The sequence below is a fragment of the Sodiomyces alkalinus genome (genome assembly GCF_003711515.1).
Source record: "Sodiomyces alkalinus F11 unplaced genomic scaffold SODALscaffold_2, whole genome shotgun sequence".
NCBI lineage: Eukaryota > Fungi > Ascomycota > Sordariomycetes > Glomerellales > Plectosphaerellaceae > Sodiomyces > Sodiomyces alkalinus.
Window position 1 is genome coordinate 1,976,611 of NW_021167080.1, and position 15,964 is coordinate 1,992,574.

General features: G+C 53.4%; 7 protein-coding genes across 7 annotated transcripts; 4 read left to right on the forward strand and 3 right to left on the reverse strand.

The window, feature by feature from the left end:
- Nucleotides 1–61: 61 nt before the first annotated feature.
- Nucleotides 62–619, reverse strand: SODALDRAFT_356410 (DUF1674-domain-containing protein; the record flags this gene model as incomplete). Its single annotated transcript, XM_028613902.1, has 1 exon — nt 62–619. The coding sequence occupies one exon, from the start codon at nt 617–619 to the stop codon at nt 62–64; it is 558 nt and encodes a 185-aa protein (XP_028468232.1).
- Nucleotides 620–1,164: 545 nt separating this feature from the next.
- On the forward strand, nt 1,165–2,738 carry SODALDRAFT_96197 (hypothetical protein). Its single transcript, XM_028615824.1, has 3 exons — nt 1,165–1,200; nt 1,278–2,117; nt 2,203–2,738. Exons 2-3 carry the CDS (start codon nt 1,394–1,396, stop codon nt 2,256–2,258), a joined length of 780 nt encoding a protein of 259 aa, XP_028468233.1. The 5' UTR covers nt 1,165–1,200; nt 1,278–1,393; the 3' UTR covers nt 2,259–2,738.
- Nucleotides 2,739–4,979: 2,241 nt separating this feature from the next.
- Nucleotides 4,980–5,974, forward strand: SODALDRAFT_376215 (hypothetical protein; the record flags this gene model as incomplete). Its single annotated transcript, XM_028614798.1, has 3 exons — nt 4,980–5,022; nt 5,160–5,317; nt 5,388–5,974. The coding sequence occupies 3 exons, from the start codon at nt 4,980–4,982 to the stop codon at nt 5,730–5,732; spliced, it is 546 nt and encodes a 181-aa protein (XP_028468234.1). The 3' UTR covers nt 5,733–5,974.
- Nucleotides 5,975–6,492: 518 nt separating this feature from the next.
- SODALDRAFT_96211 (hypothetical protein) lies at nt 6,493–7,220 on the reverse strand. The gene has a single exon (XM_028615825.1). The coding sequence runs from the start codon at nt 7,003–7,005 to the stop codon at nt 6,532–6,534; it is 474 nt and encodes a 157-aa protein (XP_028468235.1). The 5' UTR covers nt 7,006–7,220; the 3' UTR covers nt 6,493–6,531.
- Nucleotides 7,118–8,516, forward strand: SODALDRAFT_356414 (hypothetical protein; the record flags this gene model as incomplete). Its single annotated transcript, XM_028613903.1, has 6 exons — nt 7,118–7,176; nt 7,262–7,268; nt 7,452–7,515; nt 7,925–7,986; nt 8,071–8,198; nt 8,297–8,516. 6 exons carry the CDS (start codon nt 7,118–7,120, stop codon nt 8,514–8,516), a joined length of 540 nt encoding a protein of 179 aa, XP_028468236.1.
- Nucleotides 8,517–11,714: 3,198 nt separating this feature from the next.
- SODALDRAFT_272836 (hypothetical protein) lies at nt 11,715–13,602 on the forward strand (the record flags this gene model as incomplete). The annotated part of the gene is made up of 2 exons (XM_028607860.1): nt 11,715–12,108; nt 12,197–13,602. The coding sequence occupies 2 exons, from the start codon at nt 11,715–11,717 to the stop codon at nt 13,600–13,602; spliced, it is 1,800 nt and encodes a 599-aa protein (XP_028468237.1).
- Nucleotides 13,603–13,801: 199 nt separating this feature from the next.
- Nucleotides 13,802–15,118, reverse strand: SODALDRAFT_356416 (hypothetical protein; the record flags this gene model as incomplete). Its single annotated transcript, XM_028613904.1, has 8 exons — nt 13,802–13,824; nt 14,003–14,249; nt 14,323–14,443; nt 14,595–14,641; nt 14,717–14,744; nt 14,833–14,853; nt 14,956–15,058; nt 15,097–15,118. 8 exons carry the CDS (start codon nt 15,116–15,118, stop codon nt 13,802–13,804), a joined length of 612 nt encoding a protein of 203 aa, XP_028468238.1.
- Between the last annotated feature and the right edge of the window lie 846 nt (nt 15,119–15,964).

A 15,964-nucleotide genomic window follows, 5' to 3' on the forward strand; every position in this document is an offset into this window, starting at 1 on the left:
CCGTCCCAGGGAACCAGCTCCCAGCCGTAAACTCGTCATTCGTTCCTTTCCCAGCGCACAACTAAAAGTCGGTAACGCGCCCATTATAGCTCCAATCGCTCTTGTCCCCCCACCGCAGCGGCTCGTTCTTAGGCCCGCCGACCTCGCCGGTGCGCGGATTCACATCGCCCTCGAACTCGGGCGGGGCGCCGCGGAAGACGCCGCCCGGGTTGGGATCCGAGTCTTCCGCTTCTTGTGTTTGTTGTTGCTGTGGCTGCGATTGCGGTTGTGTCTGTGATGTGGCCGAGGTCGTGTGCCGGGGCGTGGATGACGGGGCGGCGGGCGAGGAAGGGGACGAGGAGGAGGACGAGGAGGAGGACGAGGAGACGAGTTGCGCGTCGTCGGGGTGGAAGGCGGAGGAGATGGCTGCTTTGCGCTGGAGGCGCTCGAATTCGGCTTGCTCGTCGGGGGGGAGCCTTGGGGGGGAGGGGCCTGGGTCGAAGGAGGAGGGGGAGGAGGACGAGTAGGGCCGTTGGATGGTGGTGAAGCTGGTTCGGGTTCCTCGGGTTGCTCGGGTTGCTCGGGTTGTTTGGGTGGTGCCGAGTAGGTGTTTGGGGAGGCCACGGAGGAGGCGGGACATGATGGAGGTTGAAGATTGTTGTCTTTGGGGGGGGTTAGGTGTCCGTTCGCGGGTGGAAACGATTGTGTGGTTTAGTGTTCGGTTTTGAGGGTGGTGTTGGATTTGTCGTGACGATCGATGTGTCGTTGCTTTCAAAAGTTCAGTGCGCGGAAAGTCTCGGCTTGGGGGGCGACTCGATTGCCGAGGAGTATGTACGTTAGTTAGTAAGCCTTGATTAGTAAGTAACTTCTTGACTTCAGCCTCTTTTGTCCCTCTGACATCGTTGATCAACACTTATCAGACTGTTTGACAGGACACCATTGATGGGCGATCTGTACGCATCTCATGCCTTCATGTCTTGCTTAATGTAACAAACCACCTAAGGTACCTACCTACCTAATGTAACCAATAGGTACTACAGTAATCTTGTACAGTTTTGTAGTTGCTACAATCTATACAGGTCGCAACTGACCAACTGTGATTAACCCTTAAAGTGCAACGCCCCATCTAAACACTTGTCGAGTGTTCCTGCATCGGCAGAACTACACGAAATTAAAACTCAGGCAACCACATTAACCACATTCCTCAAGGCGAAGACATAGGTATGTCTGTCCCGACTAAAGTACGGGCCGGCTTTTTCCTTCACCGTCACGACTTACCAACCTCGCTTCGTCTTAAGGCATCTGCAAGCTACGTTATATCATAAAGTTCTTTGTCAGGTTACCAGATTCCTCGCATGCAAAGTACTTAATCAGTAAGAGACATTGACACGGTCAGTAACTCAGTGGTCACACCATGGCGCGGAATCCTGCCTTCCATCGTCCCCTAGAAATCTACTTCCAACGCTTTTACGACCCCGACCAAACATCAAAGTCCCCCATCTTCAAGACGGGGAAGAGAGATGCCCTCCTTCTCCGCAGGCAATTCCCAAACACCATCCTCGTGATGCCTGGGTCATACAACCCACCCCACCACGGCCACCTCGAACTCCTAAAGCACGGCCTCGCCCAGGGCGGCGGAGACCTCAACATCCTAGCCGCCATCGTCATCCCCACCGACGACAGCCGCCTGTCCTCCAAGTTTGCGGGCCGCCACCGGCCTCTCGTGCTCCCCAAGCACCTCCGCGCCCAGCTGTGGCGCGAGGCCGAGGGCTTACCACCCCACGTCTTCGTCTTCGAGAAGCCGAATAGCGAATGGGGCGTCTTCCGCGAGCAGGTCGAGCGAGCGACCCGGGCTGACGGCTTCAGAGTTGAGTTCATGGCCCTCGTCGGCCCTGATTACGTCTCGTTGAGGGGCTTCCATGATCCTTCAAAATGGGGATGCAGGAATACCATGGTCACCGACGCGTGTCGACCCGTGGACTTTGTCGCTGGTGGGATGTATGGGACCGGGTCCCCGATGCGCCTCTCGGCTTGTGATGAGTGGAGGCATGTCAATTTTAAGCCAGCGGTTGTTCAACGCCTTCTCAGGGCAAAAGAACAGCAGCATCATGCGAGTGGGAATGATCTTCACGTGGCTGGTGGGTTACATATTCCCCCCCTTTCCTCCTATGATCCTATCTGGCTCTCCCGCTCCAAGTCGGCAACCTAAACGCCCCTTTCTAGGAAATATAGCCGGCATCAGCATCGCCAAAGAGTTTGCCAACCTCGAATGCCTCTAGGAGTGCCGTTTTCGTAAACGCGGCGAGCTCAGCACCAAAATCCGTTTCGTCCCCTGGCGCGAAGCGACGCGCAAGCCGGACGTCTCATCGACCCAGACCCGCCACATCATTGTCTCGTGTGAGAACGATGATGACCCCGAGGGCGAACTCACCGGGCTAGCCCTGAGCCCCCACATTTTGGCCCAGTACGTCAAGACCTTGCCGGACCGGAAAGGCCTCGCCATTCTTGCCGGGGTTCCCAATAAGCGGGATCCCTTTGAGGGCGTTCAGTGGTGAAGGGAAGTCTGTTAGTCTCCGATGTTGTTCATGTTCAGATTACATTGTAGAGGGAGGCGTGATAGTTGAGGACTCCTAGGAGCTTTACAACTATCAGTCGTTGTGACCATGTCACAGTCGCCATAACGTAGGTCACCCTATACAGAATCAGAAGAGGCAGGCAGCTCGGATAGATCTTCAACGTCTCACATCACAAGTCGAGCGAACATCTTATATAGTGAATATAGGATGATTAGCCCGTCATTTCCATTATTCTACTGGCAAAGATGCGAAGGGAGAGGCGAGTCCCCGGCGCCAAGGATATGATACTGTCCCCCGACAGCCAGCGTGCCGAGGGGATGGGGAAGACGAAGTACCAGCGGGCCCGTATGTGGGAGGCCCAGCCGCCGTGGGCGTTGCTTCCGTCTGGGTACTTTTTCGTTGTATGTGCCTGGTCACATTTTTCGTCAGCAAGGTAGTTGCGATGTCTCCCACTGTCTTGGGGCCGTCGACGCAGAAGCCTTCAAAGGTCTCTGGATAGCCTATTTTGGTGTTGTGGACTTGGGTGCCAGGGGAAGATTTAATGTTGCAGGGTTGGATGAGAATGGGAATGTCAGAGACTCGTTTCGGATGATATTGATGTAAGTGCTTGAGCAAGAACAGTATATATATATATATGTGTGTGTGTGTGTGTGTAAACAAAACCTTCCCAGAGCTTGTCTGGCCGTTGTCAATGGTAGGCCCCAGCAACCGGTGTGAGTCGACCCTCACTCACTGAGACCAATGGTGAAGCTAAAACTCAGTGAGCCAAACCACCCACCCATTTCAGTGAGTGTATTCCGGGATATGGCGACACGGAGGGGACGCACAGAATCATATCGCAACTACCACGTATATGAATGTAGACCTCTATAATATTCATGTCACGATAGGAATATATTCATAATACTTATAAAGTAATACTTGCTCTATCAATCAGTGTATGTCTCCGTCACCTTCGACGGACGTAAAACTCTTCAAACCGCCCAGAGACTCGATGAGTGAGTTGCGTCTGGCTGAAAACCCTGTTCTGACCAAGTCACAGGCGCACTGCGCACTTTCCAACCCCATCCCATCAGTCTTCTCAACTAAAAAGCGACTCCGAGGAGCCGACAAAAATAGCCGGGACTCGTTCAGAACTGGATTTGCAAGACCCCTTTCGGTTGAAAGTACGAATAATACCTCGTGCATGTACACGTACAGAGTACCGTTGTAGCTGGCGGCACCCGTTTCCGACCAAACCCCAGCGGTGAGGTCAAAGTGACGTGTACAATGATTCTGGTGTGGGGCCTCCACAACTTTCACCACTTCCACCACAACGACGGAAGAACTTCGCTTGATACAGATACACGGTCTCCATCATTTCTGGGAAGCAATCAATCAATCCCATGGTCCTTCAGAATCCTGAAAGAGCATTCCTACGAAGTACTACTCCGTACTGTGGAAGTTTCCATACACTTTTGGACTCCACGCCGAATGGACCGACGGATCATACCGTGATCCTGGTTTACGGTCCAAGAATGGTGAGATCATTCCGTAACGGGGATCCGCTCAGCAATAAACGCTGACGCCCAGCAAACCGAAAAAGGATGCGATGCGACCAAGCCATCCGGCAAGCTTTTGCCCAACGTACGAATACAGTAAGAGACTACAGTTCAACTAACCATTGCCCCCCCCCTACTGAACTGTACTAGCTTAGCGAGCAATGGTCGGGTGAGGTCTAAAGGCTATAGCAATGGTCAGGTCAGGTCAGATCTACGCTAGCAGGTAGCACAGGGTCAATGGTCAGGTCACTAAGGTACACTAGGGGGGGGGGGGCAATGGTCAGTTGAACTGTAACCTCTACAGTAATTAACTTCTTTATTACACGTGTAGTAGCAAAAAGCCCCCTCTCCGCCCGTCAACGTGGCTCCTTCGTGTTCGCTTACTTTAGCTAGGGTTCTTCCTCCTAAGTGGGCAAATGGAGTGAAGACCCAACCCTCCACGACGACGTGGCTACTGCAAGGTACCGGAGTCGGGACGGGAAGCGTTAGGGAAAGAGTAATAACCCATAAAAACAAGGTGAAAAAAGCCCCATGTACTTGTACTTTTTCTCTTTTAAAGAAAAAGCCGCAATATCATGTTCTCGACTCTTCTGCCAACGCAGGTACCCAACCAGAAAAATGGGGCGCAATGCGACCCTGAGGCTTTTGCGATGAACTTGCGTAAGCCGTTCTCACCATCCCTGCGGAGACCTGGAAAAGAACGCTGGACCCCGACCGACTTGTTCCACTCGCTCTCAAGGGAGGAATAAGCGCGGCTAAAGGCGGAAATGTTTTCGTGACTCATTCATGGGAAGAAAGGACGCAAGAGACGAAAGCTCTGCATCGGGGAAAACTACTCGTGCGAGCAATCAATTATTGAGCAACTCGCGGGATGGAGATGGAGATGTCAGCCGATTGCGCTGAGGCTACCATTGCTATCGGCGTCAGTGTCCGAGGGTACGGCTAAGCAGGGCAGCCTGTGCACTCACTCGACTTGCTTCGTCCCGAATTATTTCCTGGAGTACCTAAGATCTGGAGGACTCTAAGATCTGATATGAGATACGCACTTACCAATTGCCGTCAGGGGGTCCAGGCGAAATGACGCACGGTCGTCATGTCACGGTCCAGTCGGCGACAGACTCAATCCGTACGAGGCAGGCCGCTCACCTGCACATCGTTCTCCCGGCCCGGTTAGAACACATGGCACACGCAAGGCGGGGACAGCGGGAAGGTTCGTTTGACGTGTTGACGTGTTGACGTGGTGGTCATGATCCCGTGGGATGGGACGTACATACCACATGGGAGTATGTAGATGGATAAGTTGGACAGCCCGCGGCGGATGGAACATGAACGCCAGCGGACGGGAGATACCGTGGTGGTGGTGACTCTCACAATATGCTTTAAGCGACTTTGTTCGGGTCCAGGTCACGCCGTTTCGAAGACTTTTCTTCAGAGGACCGTTTCCGTTTACAGATTCATCATTCCGTTGCTCTTTCAGTTTCCCATATCATATTCCCGTTCCCCGCCCGTTCAAAAATTGCCGACGTTCAACGAAATGCCTAGTTCCTCCCCGCAACCCCGCGAAAAAGCAGGCGGTTTCGTGGAGCTAAGAGAACAAGTCTCTCGACGGTTACAACGGACGCTGACGCCAACCTAGCGGGTAGCTAGGCGGTACAAGAAGAGAACCTATATGCATACGGGCTAGGTGCAGCTCCGTCTTCAGATCGCCAGATCATAAGATGGGCACAATGGCCTAATAAATGGCGAACAGAGTCGTCAAGTCATTGACGCAAGAGGCGTGCATTCACGTTATGCCTTCCCGTTGGGAGAAGATCCTCATTACGAAGTACTTCGTGCGGACTTGAGAAACAGGAATAGGAAAATGACAGACGAACGGGGAGCTAGAGGAAAAACCCCCGATGGCTAGGCCAATCGGCTGAAGAGGGGTGACACTGCCGACCGAATCATTAGCGGCTCTTTAGCGATAAGAATTTGAGACACAAACCCCTAGCCCGTCCAGACTTTTGGGACCGAAATTTGCTTCTTAACCGTTTCTAGTGCCGTCAGTGGCGTTCGCCGGTCGCCGGCGCGGTTGAAAATTCTTCCCCCTCTCGGTCGTCGACGGATTGATGACTGACCCAACAGTTTGAGCTACCGTCTCGGACGGCTGAGAGCGTGTTGCATTCTATGCGCCTGGAAGGGATTGGACCCGAGACGGGACATAATAAAGGAATCACATGCCAATCGATCGGAGGACGACCTCACTTGCTTTCTATAAAATGGGAAGGGGTTAGGTATAGCCGGGCTGTGGGAGCTATAGATTTTACACACTGGGCCAGGGATAGGAAGGATAAAGGGCGAGAGATACGTTGTAGGTAGGCAGTGCTAAACCCTATGGTATTGTAGGGTCACAGAGAAAATAAAGAAAATAGAAAACAGAGCAACGAAGCGCAAGCTCAGATTAGGATCGCGATCGAAAGCATTAGTACATACTTCGATTTGTAGCGGCTAATGAGAGAATGGAAAACAGGATCAGGTCGGTAGTTTAGTATTTTACCACGCATCACCCTGACGTAACAGCGCAGGAAATCGCGCAAGGCAAGGCAGTCTCGATGTAATCCCTGAACGAACGAACGAACCCTACCAGTTTCTGTTGCGGGTTTGTTGATTGTTGCTCCGGGAGTAAGAACTGGGACCCGGACAAGGCGGGGCCCGGAAAGATCGCCATTAAAAGAAACGACAAGGTCTAGACGCAAAAGGCCCCTGGCTATCCTCACCGCTGGACCGAGGTCAAGGGGCCAAAAACTGCTTGTTCTGGTTCCGTGTTTCTGCTTCGCGTCGTGTCGTGGCTGCTCACCGTCCCATCTTTCTGCTTCACCGCCGCGCCGGGTCACGACAATTCCCCAGCCTCGTCTCTCCACAGGAGCCATGTTTCAACGCATTATGCTAGGGCCTGTTCCCCTAGGGCGGGGGGGCCAAAGCTCTCTACAGCCCTACGCCGTAGTACGCGGAGTATCCGTGCATGTCGATGAATTGACCATCATGCGAAAAGTGCTGGCTGCCATCCGAGGAGTTTCCGAGGCCCATTGTGTCTTGAAACCGTCAGCTTAGTACGGAGTATCGCCTGGTCGGTAGGAGGAGGATAGAACAGAGGCATTGAAAATAGACTGCGTCGCCACCTCGCAGTACACACGTAGGTAAAGCATAACGAAGGAAGAATCTCGCAATTTTAACATTCGCCTCTCTGCCACCTGGGGGACCTTTTTTATTTTATTTTAATTCAGGTTTATTAAAGTCCGTATGCAACCCTGAAGTTATGCCAGACTGTTCGCCTGGGGACCTGGGAGGCTTGGTATAAGCTTAAAAAAAAAAAAAGGACCTGGGAGGCAAGGTGGAACGGGAGCTCTGGGGCAATGTTTGGGTCACCGTCTGGCTTTTGCGTTTGTTTTTGCGTGTTGAACGCTTTCGTAGGCATCCGTAATTAATTCCGTGACCGTTATGTGCCCATTGCTCACGAATAACTGGGTGGTTGGGCCCCGGAGGCAGGAAAAAGAGGGAAAAAGAAAGAAACCCCCCCCACATCATGAAAAAGCAACGGTGGAAGGGACCGTACAACGTATTCCGTACCAAACCAACCCTACGTCTCCGTAGATCCTTTCTGCTGTCGGCACATACGAATACGTATTCTGGTAGACACAAAGTGGGCACGACCTACAACGTAATAAGGAGAGAGGTACGTTGTACCTCCCAGAAACGGAGAAAGCCGCCCGTAACTCCGTACCCTCCAAACCGAAAAGAAACGGTTCCTGGATCCGCAGCGAGGGTGATCCTGGACTTTGGTTGCATCAGGCAACCAGGGATCACCAAAGCCTAGAACACAACCCGTTCGGATTCTGATTCTGGATGCGCCTGTCAAAACGCGAATCCTTTTCGGCGGATAGTGCCAGCCCCTCCCGGGAATCGAATCGTGGCTTGCCACCTCGGCCTCACGCAAGTCGCGTATCGGTGACCTTGACCTCTCGGGGGGACGTCTTCTGGTGTCCAGGAGGGCCGAACGGAGAAACGTCAAGTGGTCTGTTCCCATTACATACATATTCCATGACGGTTATTACAATGGTGACTTGTAAGATAATAGAAGAGTATCCGTTTCTTCGTAAACGGACGAATTCTCAAATAATAATAAAAATAAAAATAAAAAACCCCCAAGGTGTCCCCACTGAGAGAGTTTCTGGACTGGTCTTTTTCGCCGTTTGATCCACCGTCGATGAGGGCGTTGGTTGGCAACGTGGAAACATGGGACCTTTTCAGCCCAACTAACAGACGGCTGAGTCCCCATTGGGCCGTTGCCCTGAGAATGAGAAAACTGGTGGACGGCCCACACCATGTTGGAGCCCTAACCGGCAATCAGGAACGTCTCAACGCCGAGGCATTCCAGTTCTAGACAAGCTTATCCTGAGCTGAGCCCTAATCCATCAACGTCTTTGGTACCCATGTGAGAAACAAGTTTTGGTACAGAGTTGCGCACGAAGAAACAAAGGCATCAAAAGAGGGGACGTGTAGAAAAACATCAACAAACAAAACAACAACAACAAACAAACCCCACGGTTCATGCAACAGAGGATGTACGAGCAGAGGCATACATATGTGTGAGAGAGAATCCGTCGCTCCGCGTATTCACAGATTGACGATTGAAGATAAGTACGGAGTAAGATCCGGAGAAACCATCATCTTCGTCGAACGCTCGAAGTGGAAATCGCAGAATTGGGCCTCGCGGGCACTACCCCACCAAAAAAGGACCAAAAAAAGAAGAAAGGAGGAAAGGAACTTCGAAGGAAGGAAATAAAGCATGTCAGATTGCTATATTCAGAGGTCATGATCTCCATCTTTCGGATGTAGCCACCTACCTCATCCTCCTTATTAGCCGTGCTACTCATCGTGGTTGTAGCTCTTATCGTACAAAGTGTTTGTTTGCAGAGTGTTGGGGACTGCTTCCTACATCCTACCCTACCTACCTTATCTCAATCACCGGGCATTATCGGCGGGTTGGCGGGCATTGCCCTAAGCGACGCCGGCACGCGAGGCGACGATGACTCGGACGTGGCATATTAACATAGAAAATACTTCGTAGAAGGGGAAAGGAGGAGGGTAGAATTGCGATGATGAGATTTACACTTCGGGGTGAAGGCCCGTAAAAAGTAGTGGGGAGAAAGGGCCATGGTCAATTTATTGAAAGACTCATAGTAGGGGCAAGAGTAGATATACTCAAGAGACAGTGCGCGGTTTTACTATGCACTAAGGTAAGATCGGATAAAAAGGTTATCTCTATATTCTCCTTATATAAACCGAAAATGGCACGTGCTTATGTATAGGCACAGTATCCTCTGAGCCTTTTTAAACTGTCTGAAGTATAGGCACATTTCTTAGGATGATGTGCTTTTTGTTACCCTTCCTTTACAGTATTACAATGTGGATGACCTAAGCGTTCTTCTACGCAGTGTTACACGGTGTCTCGAGTGGGCCCTTGCCATAGCAGATAGTTTTCTCCTCTTTCCCTGCCCCTCCGATAAATCCTAGTTCTATGGGTCTCGCTCCTGCCTAGGGGCCTTGCCCATGCCAGTTTTGCCTTCCCGTCTCCGCCGTCCCACTACGACTATCGCCGCCTCTACCTTATACTGCGTACTCCGTAATACTAAGTACGTTGTACTTCGTGCACTCTCTTCCGTTACCCACACCTACACTACACGGACCATGGACATGGACGCTCAGCTGGTGCTCCAGTTTCTTCATACCTGACTTCGGGGATCTGATCTGGCTCTGACATAGCCCACCCGAGTCCCCATTTTCTAAAAGTCTTCCCGCGCAACCTACTTTACTATCCTTATTTCCTTTCCATTCTTTCATGTCACGATAGCCTCGCAGCAACAGCAGGTCGGTCTCGTCGCCATCTTCTGCGTCCTCCTCCTTTCTCGTCGTCCTGTGTCTTGTGCTTCCTATCACCGACGGACAGGACCATCCCACAGACCAGACCCGGCCGACCGACCACCTTACTTGGCATCCATCTCCTTCCTGTAGGGCGTCCGTCCAGCCCCATTCGACAAAGGGAAAAAAAGAGACGGGCCTCCGGAAAGCAGCAGCCCCAGAGATAATTCATCTGTACCCAACCGCCCACGACCACGCGAAGACGACCCTGGAGCGCATCACGCATCACACCGCACATGCTTCTGCAGACGCCTTTTGATCCACTCATTGTTGTCTCCCGCCCCTCCTTCGAACACGTCTTCAACAGAATCTACATCCCTCGTACATAACCGCATGTCGGCCGTACCCTGTAGCCACTCAAATCGGCCCTGGACTCCTGGACCCCCCGTTTGACACCAAATCACAAATCGTCAACCCAACCGGTCCCAGTCACCTGCAGACCAGACTGATACCATCCGCCCCAGTCTTGACTATTCTTATTATTATTCTTATTCGTTTCTTCTTCACGTCGCGCAGTCGCTCACCTGTCAACCACCACCGGACGAACATTTCAGTCGACAACACACACCCACACGTGTGCTATCTGTCTTTGTCACAGGTTGTTTCGTTTCTGGTCCCCGCTATCCGGCCTTGTCCGAACCTGAGTGCCTCTGAGAGTCTCTCATCTCTCTTCCGCACTTTGCTCCTCTTCTGCGTACACGTCCCTGGTCTCTGTTCCGCCCAAGTCGACCCGACCTCTGCCACTCTCCCACCCGTATGAGCACCCGACCGACCAGTCGACTAAAGTATAGCCGCCCGCTCGTACACGTGGGACCCGATTTCGACCGCCCCAGGAACCCTGCGAGAAATTGGACGGATTAGAGCCCGGCGAGAGCACATACCCCCCAGGGCCCCCGCGACACGTATCAACCTAAGCCCACATGACTTGGGTATTAGCAGCTATCTCCAGTCACTAAAGAGAGGCGGCGGCGCTACTGTGGAGACCGTCCATTCGTTTGGCAGTAGTTTTGGCTTCAAACACCAAGAAAGGTCACGACGCGAACGACCTCAACAACGACGGGGCATCCGCTTGAGCTTCATCGTCTCTGCCTCTTGCTCCCCGGATTTTCCTCAGCCCGACCACATAGAGGCAGTTCCCCCCACGACAGCGTGTCACGCAAGTACAAGCTCTCTACTTGGGGAATCCTGCTTTGTCTGACACCACACCGCACCACACCACACCGCACCGCCCACCACCCGCATCATACCGCCTAAGGAGCCGCGTCTTGTCCGGAAGCTGAGGCCCAATCCTGTTAGACCGAGACGTGTCAACGTGAGGCAGCGAACAGGCCCGACAACCAAAGTGCCTTGTCGCACCCGGCTTCTCCCCCCGCTCTCTCGGACCCCCATCCCGACGGCAGTCACTTTAACAACTACATACCTCCCCCTGCCCTGCCCTGCCCCTCGAACGAACTCTTCCCCAGTTTTCGTTTTTTCCCCCCGGTTTCGTTTTACCACACCAAACTGGACCGTTTTAGGAATTCAAACCTTGCTCCTACGCCACCCCCAGCTCGCCCCAGGAAAGACTTAATAGTATACTGTCACCAAAAACCAGAGCAACAACCAACGGCGAACACCAGAACACCCGGCGACAAGTCTCGCCGCAAACTCCTGCAACAACATGTCGCCAAAGCTAAAACCATTACTTTTACCACAGCTTGTCGAGGAGCGCAAGAGGATGGAGGTCTATCAGCAGTTCGACATGGATGATGATCGCCAATATGTCTACTACACCCACAACTCGTCATCCTCCGACATCACATCTCCCGTTACGCCCACCTTCTCGGCCAAGGGACACCTACGATGCTCCAGTTCGACATCCTCTTTGGATGTTCCCATTATGTTGGATACTCCCGCCTCGCCTTGTACACCGAGCGCACCCGTTCCCAGCCTCACCCCCGCACCTGCGCTTGTTTCTAGCAAACGCCAGCTGCCAGATGTGGAAGAGGAACCGGCCGAGCGCGATGATCAGGACACTGTTGTGTCTGACCAGTTCGACCTGTACGACTGCCTGTGTAAGTTGCCCCTCCGTCGCCAATATGTCCTTGCCGAGGAGGACGATGGAACCCCCAATCTGACGGGCCCGCGTGTGGGTGTTTATAGGCGATGATCCATGTGTCCACCCCGACGGAGGTGACATGATCTTGACCGGGTACGGCGGCGACGACGACGGAATAGACTACGACTATGGCTTCACCAGCGATTTCACCAATGCAAGCCAGATGATGGCGGCCAAGCGCAAAGGGGAGCTGTATGGTCTTGCGACGCGCGTCAGCACTCGGTTGTCCAACTTGTCGCGGTGGAAGTCGTCCAAGAGGTCCGTGTCGCAGATCCGGTCGCCAACAACCGATGTTAGCTTCGAGCGAACCCTCTATCTCACATCACCTACCGCGTCCAGTCGGTCGTCTTCCCTCTCGCTCCATTCTCGCCGCCGGCCAGCAGACCGATCTAGCGAACCTCCCTTGCCGACCGGTGCCGCGCGCGCTTTCTGGGCTAGTGACGAGGACATCGCAGCGCCGCCGTGCTTGACGGTCGACCCTGACGGAGAAGACGACGAAAGCGGCCGACTCAAGGGCACGAGCCTCGAACGTGAGCGTGCACTTGCCGCGACGCCGCTGTTGCCCCCTTTGCTCACCGGGGTGGCCAAGGAAGGACCGCAAGAGTCTCCGCTCCAGTCGCCTTCTGTCGCACCGTCCACAAGTGGCCTGCCCGAGGTGCCCTCCTTTCCAGCTGCGTCTCGAGAGCCGTCTCAAGCACCCACTCCTGGGCTTAGTACCGTGCCGTCCTATTCATCACTCCGGCCTTTCCAAGACGAGCAGCAACAGGCCCAACCGGAGGCAGTTGTTCAACAGCAGCAACAGCAGCAGTCGGCCGCGACGGCCCCTGTGTTTATGCAAGAGATGGACGAATGGTCTGATCGGCTTGGCCACGCCAACTTCACCATTCAGCCCCAGCCATACCTGCCCGAAGAGGCCGCGCCCGATTCCCTGCAGCAGCTTGTCGCGGACTGGGAGGCGGCACGCATCAACTACACCAAACACATCGTGCGCACGGGCGAAAACTACGGCCAGACGTCCAAGATTTATGCGTTGACCGAGGCAAAGTGGGCGGAAATCGACGGCGCGTGGCGGGAGGCGCACGAGACCACATTGAGACGGGTCCCTTCCCTGGCTCAGGCTGCTTCGAAGACGGAGGAACCGGTGCCGTCGTTTGTCCCCGTCCGGAGTACGAGCGCGCATCACAGAGCGTCCCGCAGCAGGAGCCGCGGCCGTGCTCGCGGTAGGAGCCGGGCCGGTAGCGCCAGCGTGGTGGCCATGCCGCCTTCGATGACGCCAGCAGCGGCGATGCTTCCACAGCTGGTGGACGCCCAGGGGAAATTTCCGGAGCGTGGAGACGAGGACATTGTCGGTCCCATGGTTCGCGAGGCTTGCATGGCGGCGGACATGGGCGACGACCGCAGGAACCGGTTCTGGAAGCAGCTGGCCGACAAAGTCGGGCTGCGAAGATGACCTCGGCTGCTTGTTTTCTATGCTCTCAGACGCGCGCATGCATGACATGATACCGACGAGGATGACGACGACTTTTTATCTCATGAGTGCAACGTCTATTTCCCGACGAGGATTGAAGACTCTTGATTTTTGTGGTTCTTTTCTTATTTTCATTTCATTTCTTACTTTGTTTTTGAGATACCCGACTACAGTCACTCCTTTACGCCGGAGCGTCAGCGAGCTCTTGACATTTCGAGGCAATCAGGTCCCCCACCCCTCCCCGAGAGGAATGTGTTATCATCATGACAGAGAGGCGTTTTGTTTGTTTATCATGTCCCCGGTTGTGGAAAAACGGGAGACGGGGGGGGGTTTATTTTTTTTCTTTTCTTTTCTTTTTTTTTTTTTGGCCCTCTTCTGCGACTTGTCCCGGTAGTTGTCGAGCGCCGCGACTGGATACTCAGGCGATGGAAGGGAATATACTTCATGTAGATAAAACGGAAGAGAAGGATGGTGGTCACAAGGCCGAGCCCGGTACATACAGGTGTTTGGAGAAGACAAAAAGAGGAACAGAAAGTTGAGAAATGGACACGACTTTCCGCGACTAGATTCTGGGGACGATCATTGGAGACGCAAAAGAGGGTCATGGCGAGGTAGTTTCGGTCCTTGGTCTGGTTGGTTTAAGGGCCGTCACGAGAATGGGTGCTTTTTGTCACTGTACAGGTTTCTTGTTTGAATAGGGACATATGTGCGGGGACGGATGGTCGGATGGTGGTGTACGAAGTAATGGCGAGCCAATGCCACTGGTTGCTGGCGGAGAGAGACTGGCGGTTTCAACTCGAAACGACCAAACAAAGAAATGATTCTTGAAAATCATCCAGTGGGAATGTCAGACAAGCTGAAACCAAATGTCTCTGTGTTCCCTGGTTAAGGTAGCCAGCAACGCTCGCCGTAACGTGACCGATGCCCCGTGTTTCTGACTTTCTTCGATATCGTGGCTCTGTAGGTAGTGTGACAAGACGCGAAGGAGACGAACGACAAAGTTGGACCATTGTTTATGGCGCTGGGTACTTACATGACGGACGGATGGATAGACGAATGACGGTCAATCGGGAAACTTAAGCGAGAGAGTAGGGACGTGGAGGCTGCCGGTCATGAAGAAGTGGCTTGACCACTGGCATCAGTGATCACAGCTTTCTACGACGACTAGGACGGTGATAAGGGGGGGTGGGGGGGGGGCATCCATTCACTTACAGGTTCACGCCCGACTCGTATCTTATTGATGTCAATAGAATATCGAGTAAATACATACCCCATCTCCTTCTCCTGGCTGGCGTAAAAAATGTACGAAGTACCTACCTTACCCCGAGTCTCCACGTCATCGCCTCTGTTTCCCCGTCGTGTCGTGCGGCGTACGGCGTGCCTGTTACTTCCCCGCATTCCCCGCCCGCTGCCGCACCCGCACCCGCACCCGCACCCGCTGTTGTGTGTCTGTTCATTACTCTCCAGTTCTCCGACCCTCCAAGATGTCTGGTGTCATGGTATCATTCCGGCAGATAAAAAAAAAAAAAAAAGGGAAAGGACAGGCGGCGGGCCCTGGGGCTGACGATATGCATTGCGTCGACGGGGATCGGGCGTCGATGTAGGTACATATGTACGTACGTCCCTTTACTACGGAGTATATGCAAGGTAACAGCGAGGTCTGTCTAACTTGTACGAGCGTAGCCTAGGTAGCCTCGCTTATCCCCTTCTTTCGTAGGTCAACGGCGTTTGTACCGTCTCTTTGTTTCGTTTCCCTTTCGTTTCCCTCCTTTCAAGTCACGACATGTCCGCCCCGCGCGTCGTGTCATGTCCTGGTCATGCCCCGTTCGCCTACTGCCGTGGGACAAGTCCGAAGCAGCGGACCAGTGACGTTCTGGGAAAAAGAGACAAAGCTTTACGAACAACACGAGGACAACGCGAGACGGAAAACTACTGCCGATAGGGGGGACGGGAGGGTGGTAAACCCGGGCACATGGGGATGGAGGTTCCGCTGCTTCTAGAACGGCGCCGTCGTTGTCCGTTCATGTTGTTGTTGCTGCTAGTACTTGCGATACACGGAAAAGGATAGGGTCAAAGTGAACCGAACAAAGGTGCTACTGCACTGCCCCATTTAGCATGCCCCCACCATCAAGCAGTTAAACTAGCGTTGCCCTGAAGTGTGGGTGGAGCGGTTGAAGATGGCGTTCTGTGATTTTCTGTGATGGTTTCTTGTGTGTTGGACAGGCAAAGCAATCGGCGTTGAGATCCACTTTATTGCTAGTGACTGCCACTGAAAAGCATCGCTCACTTTCCTTTAGTATAGGGTGATAGATAAGTGAGGAAGTCGTCTCGCTGCCCCGCGGAG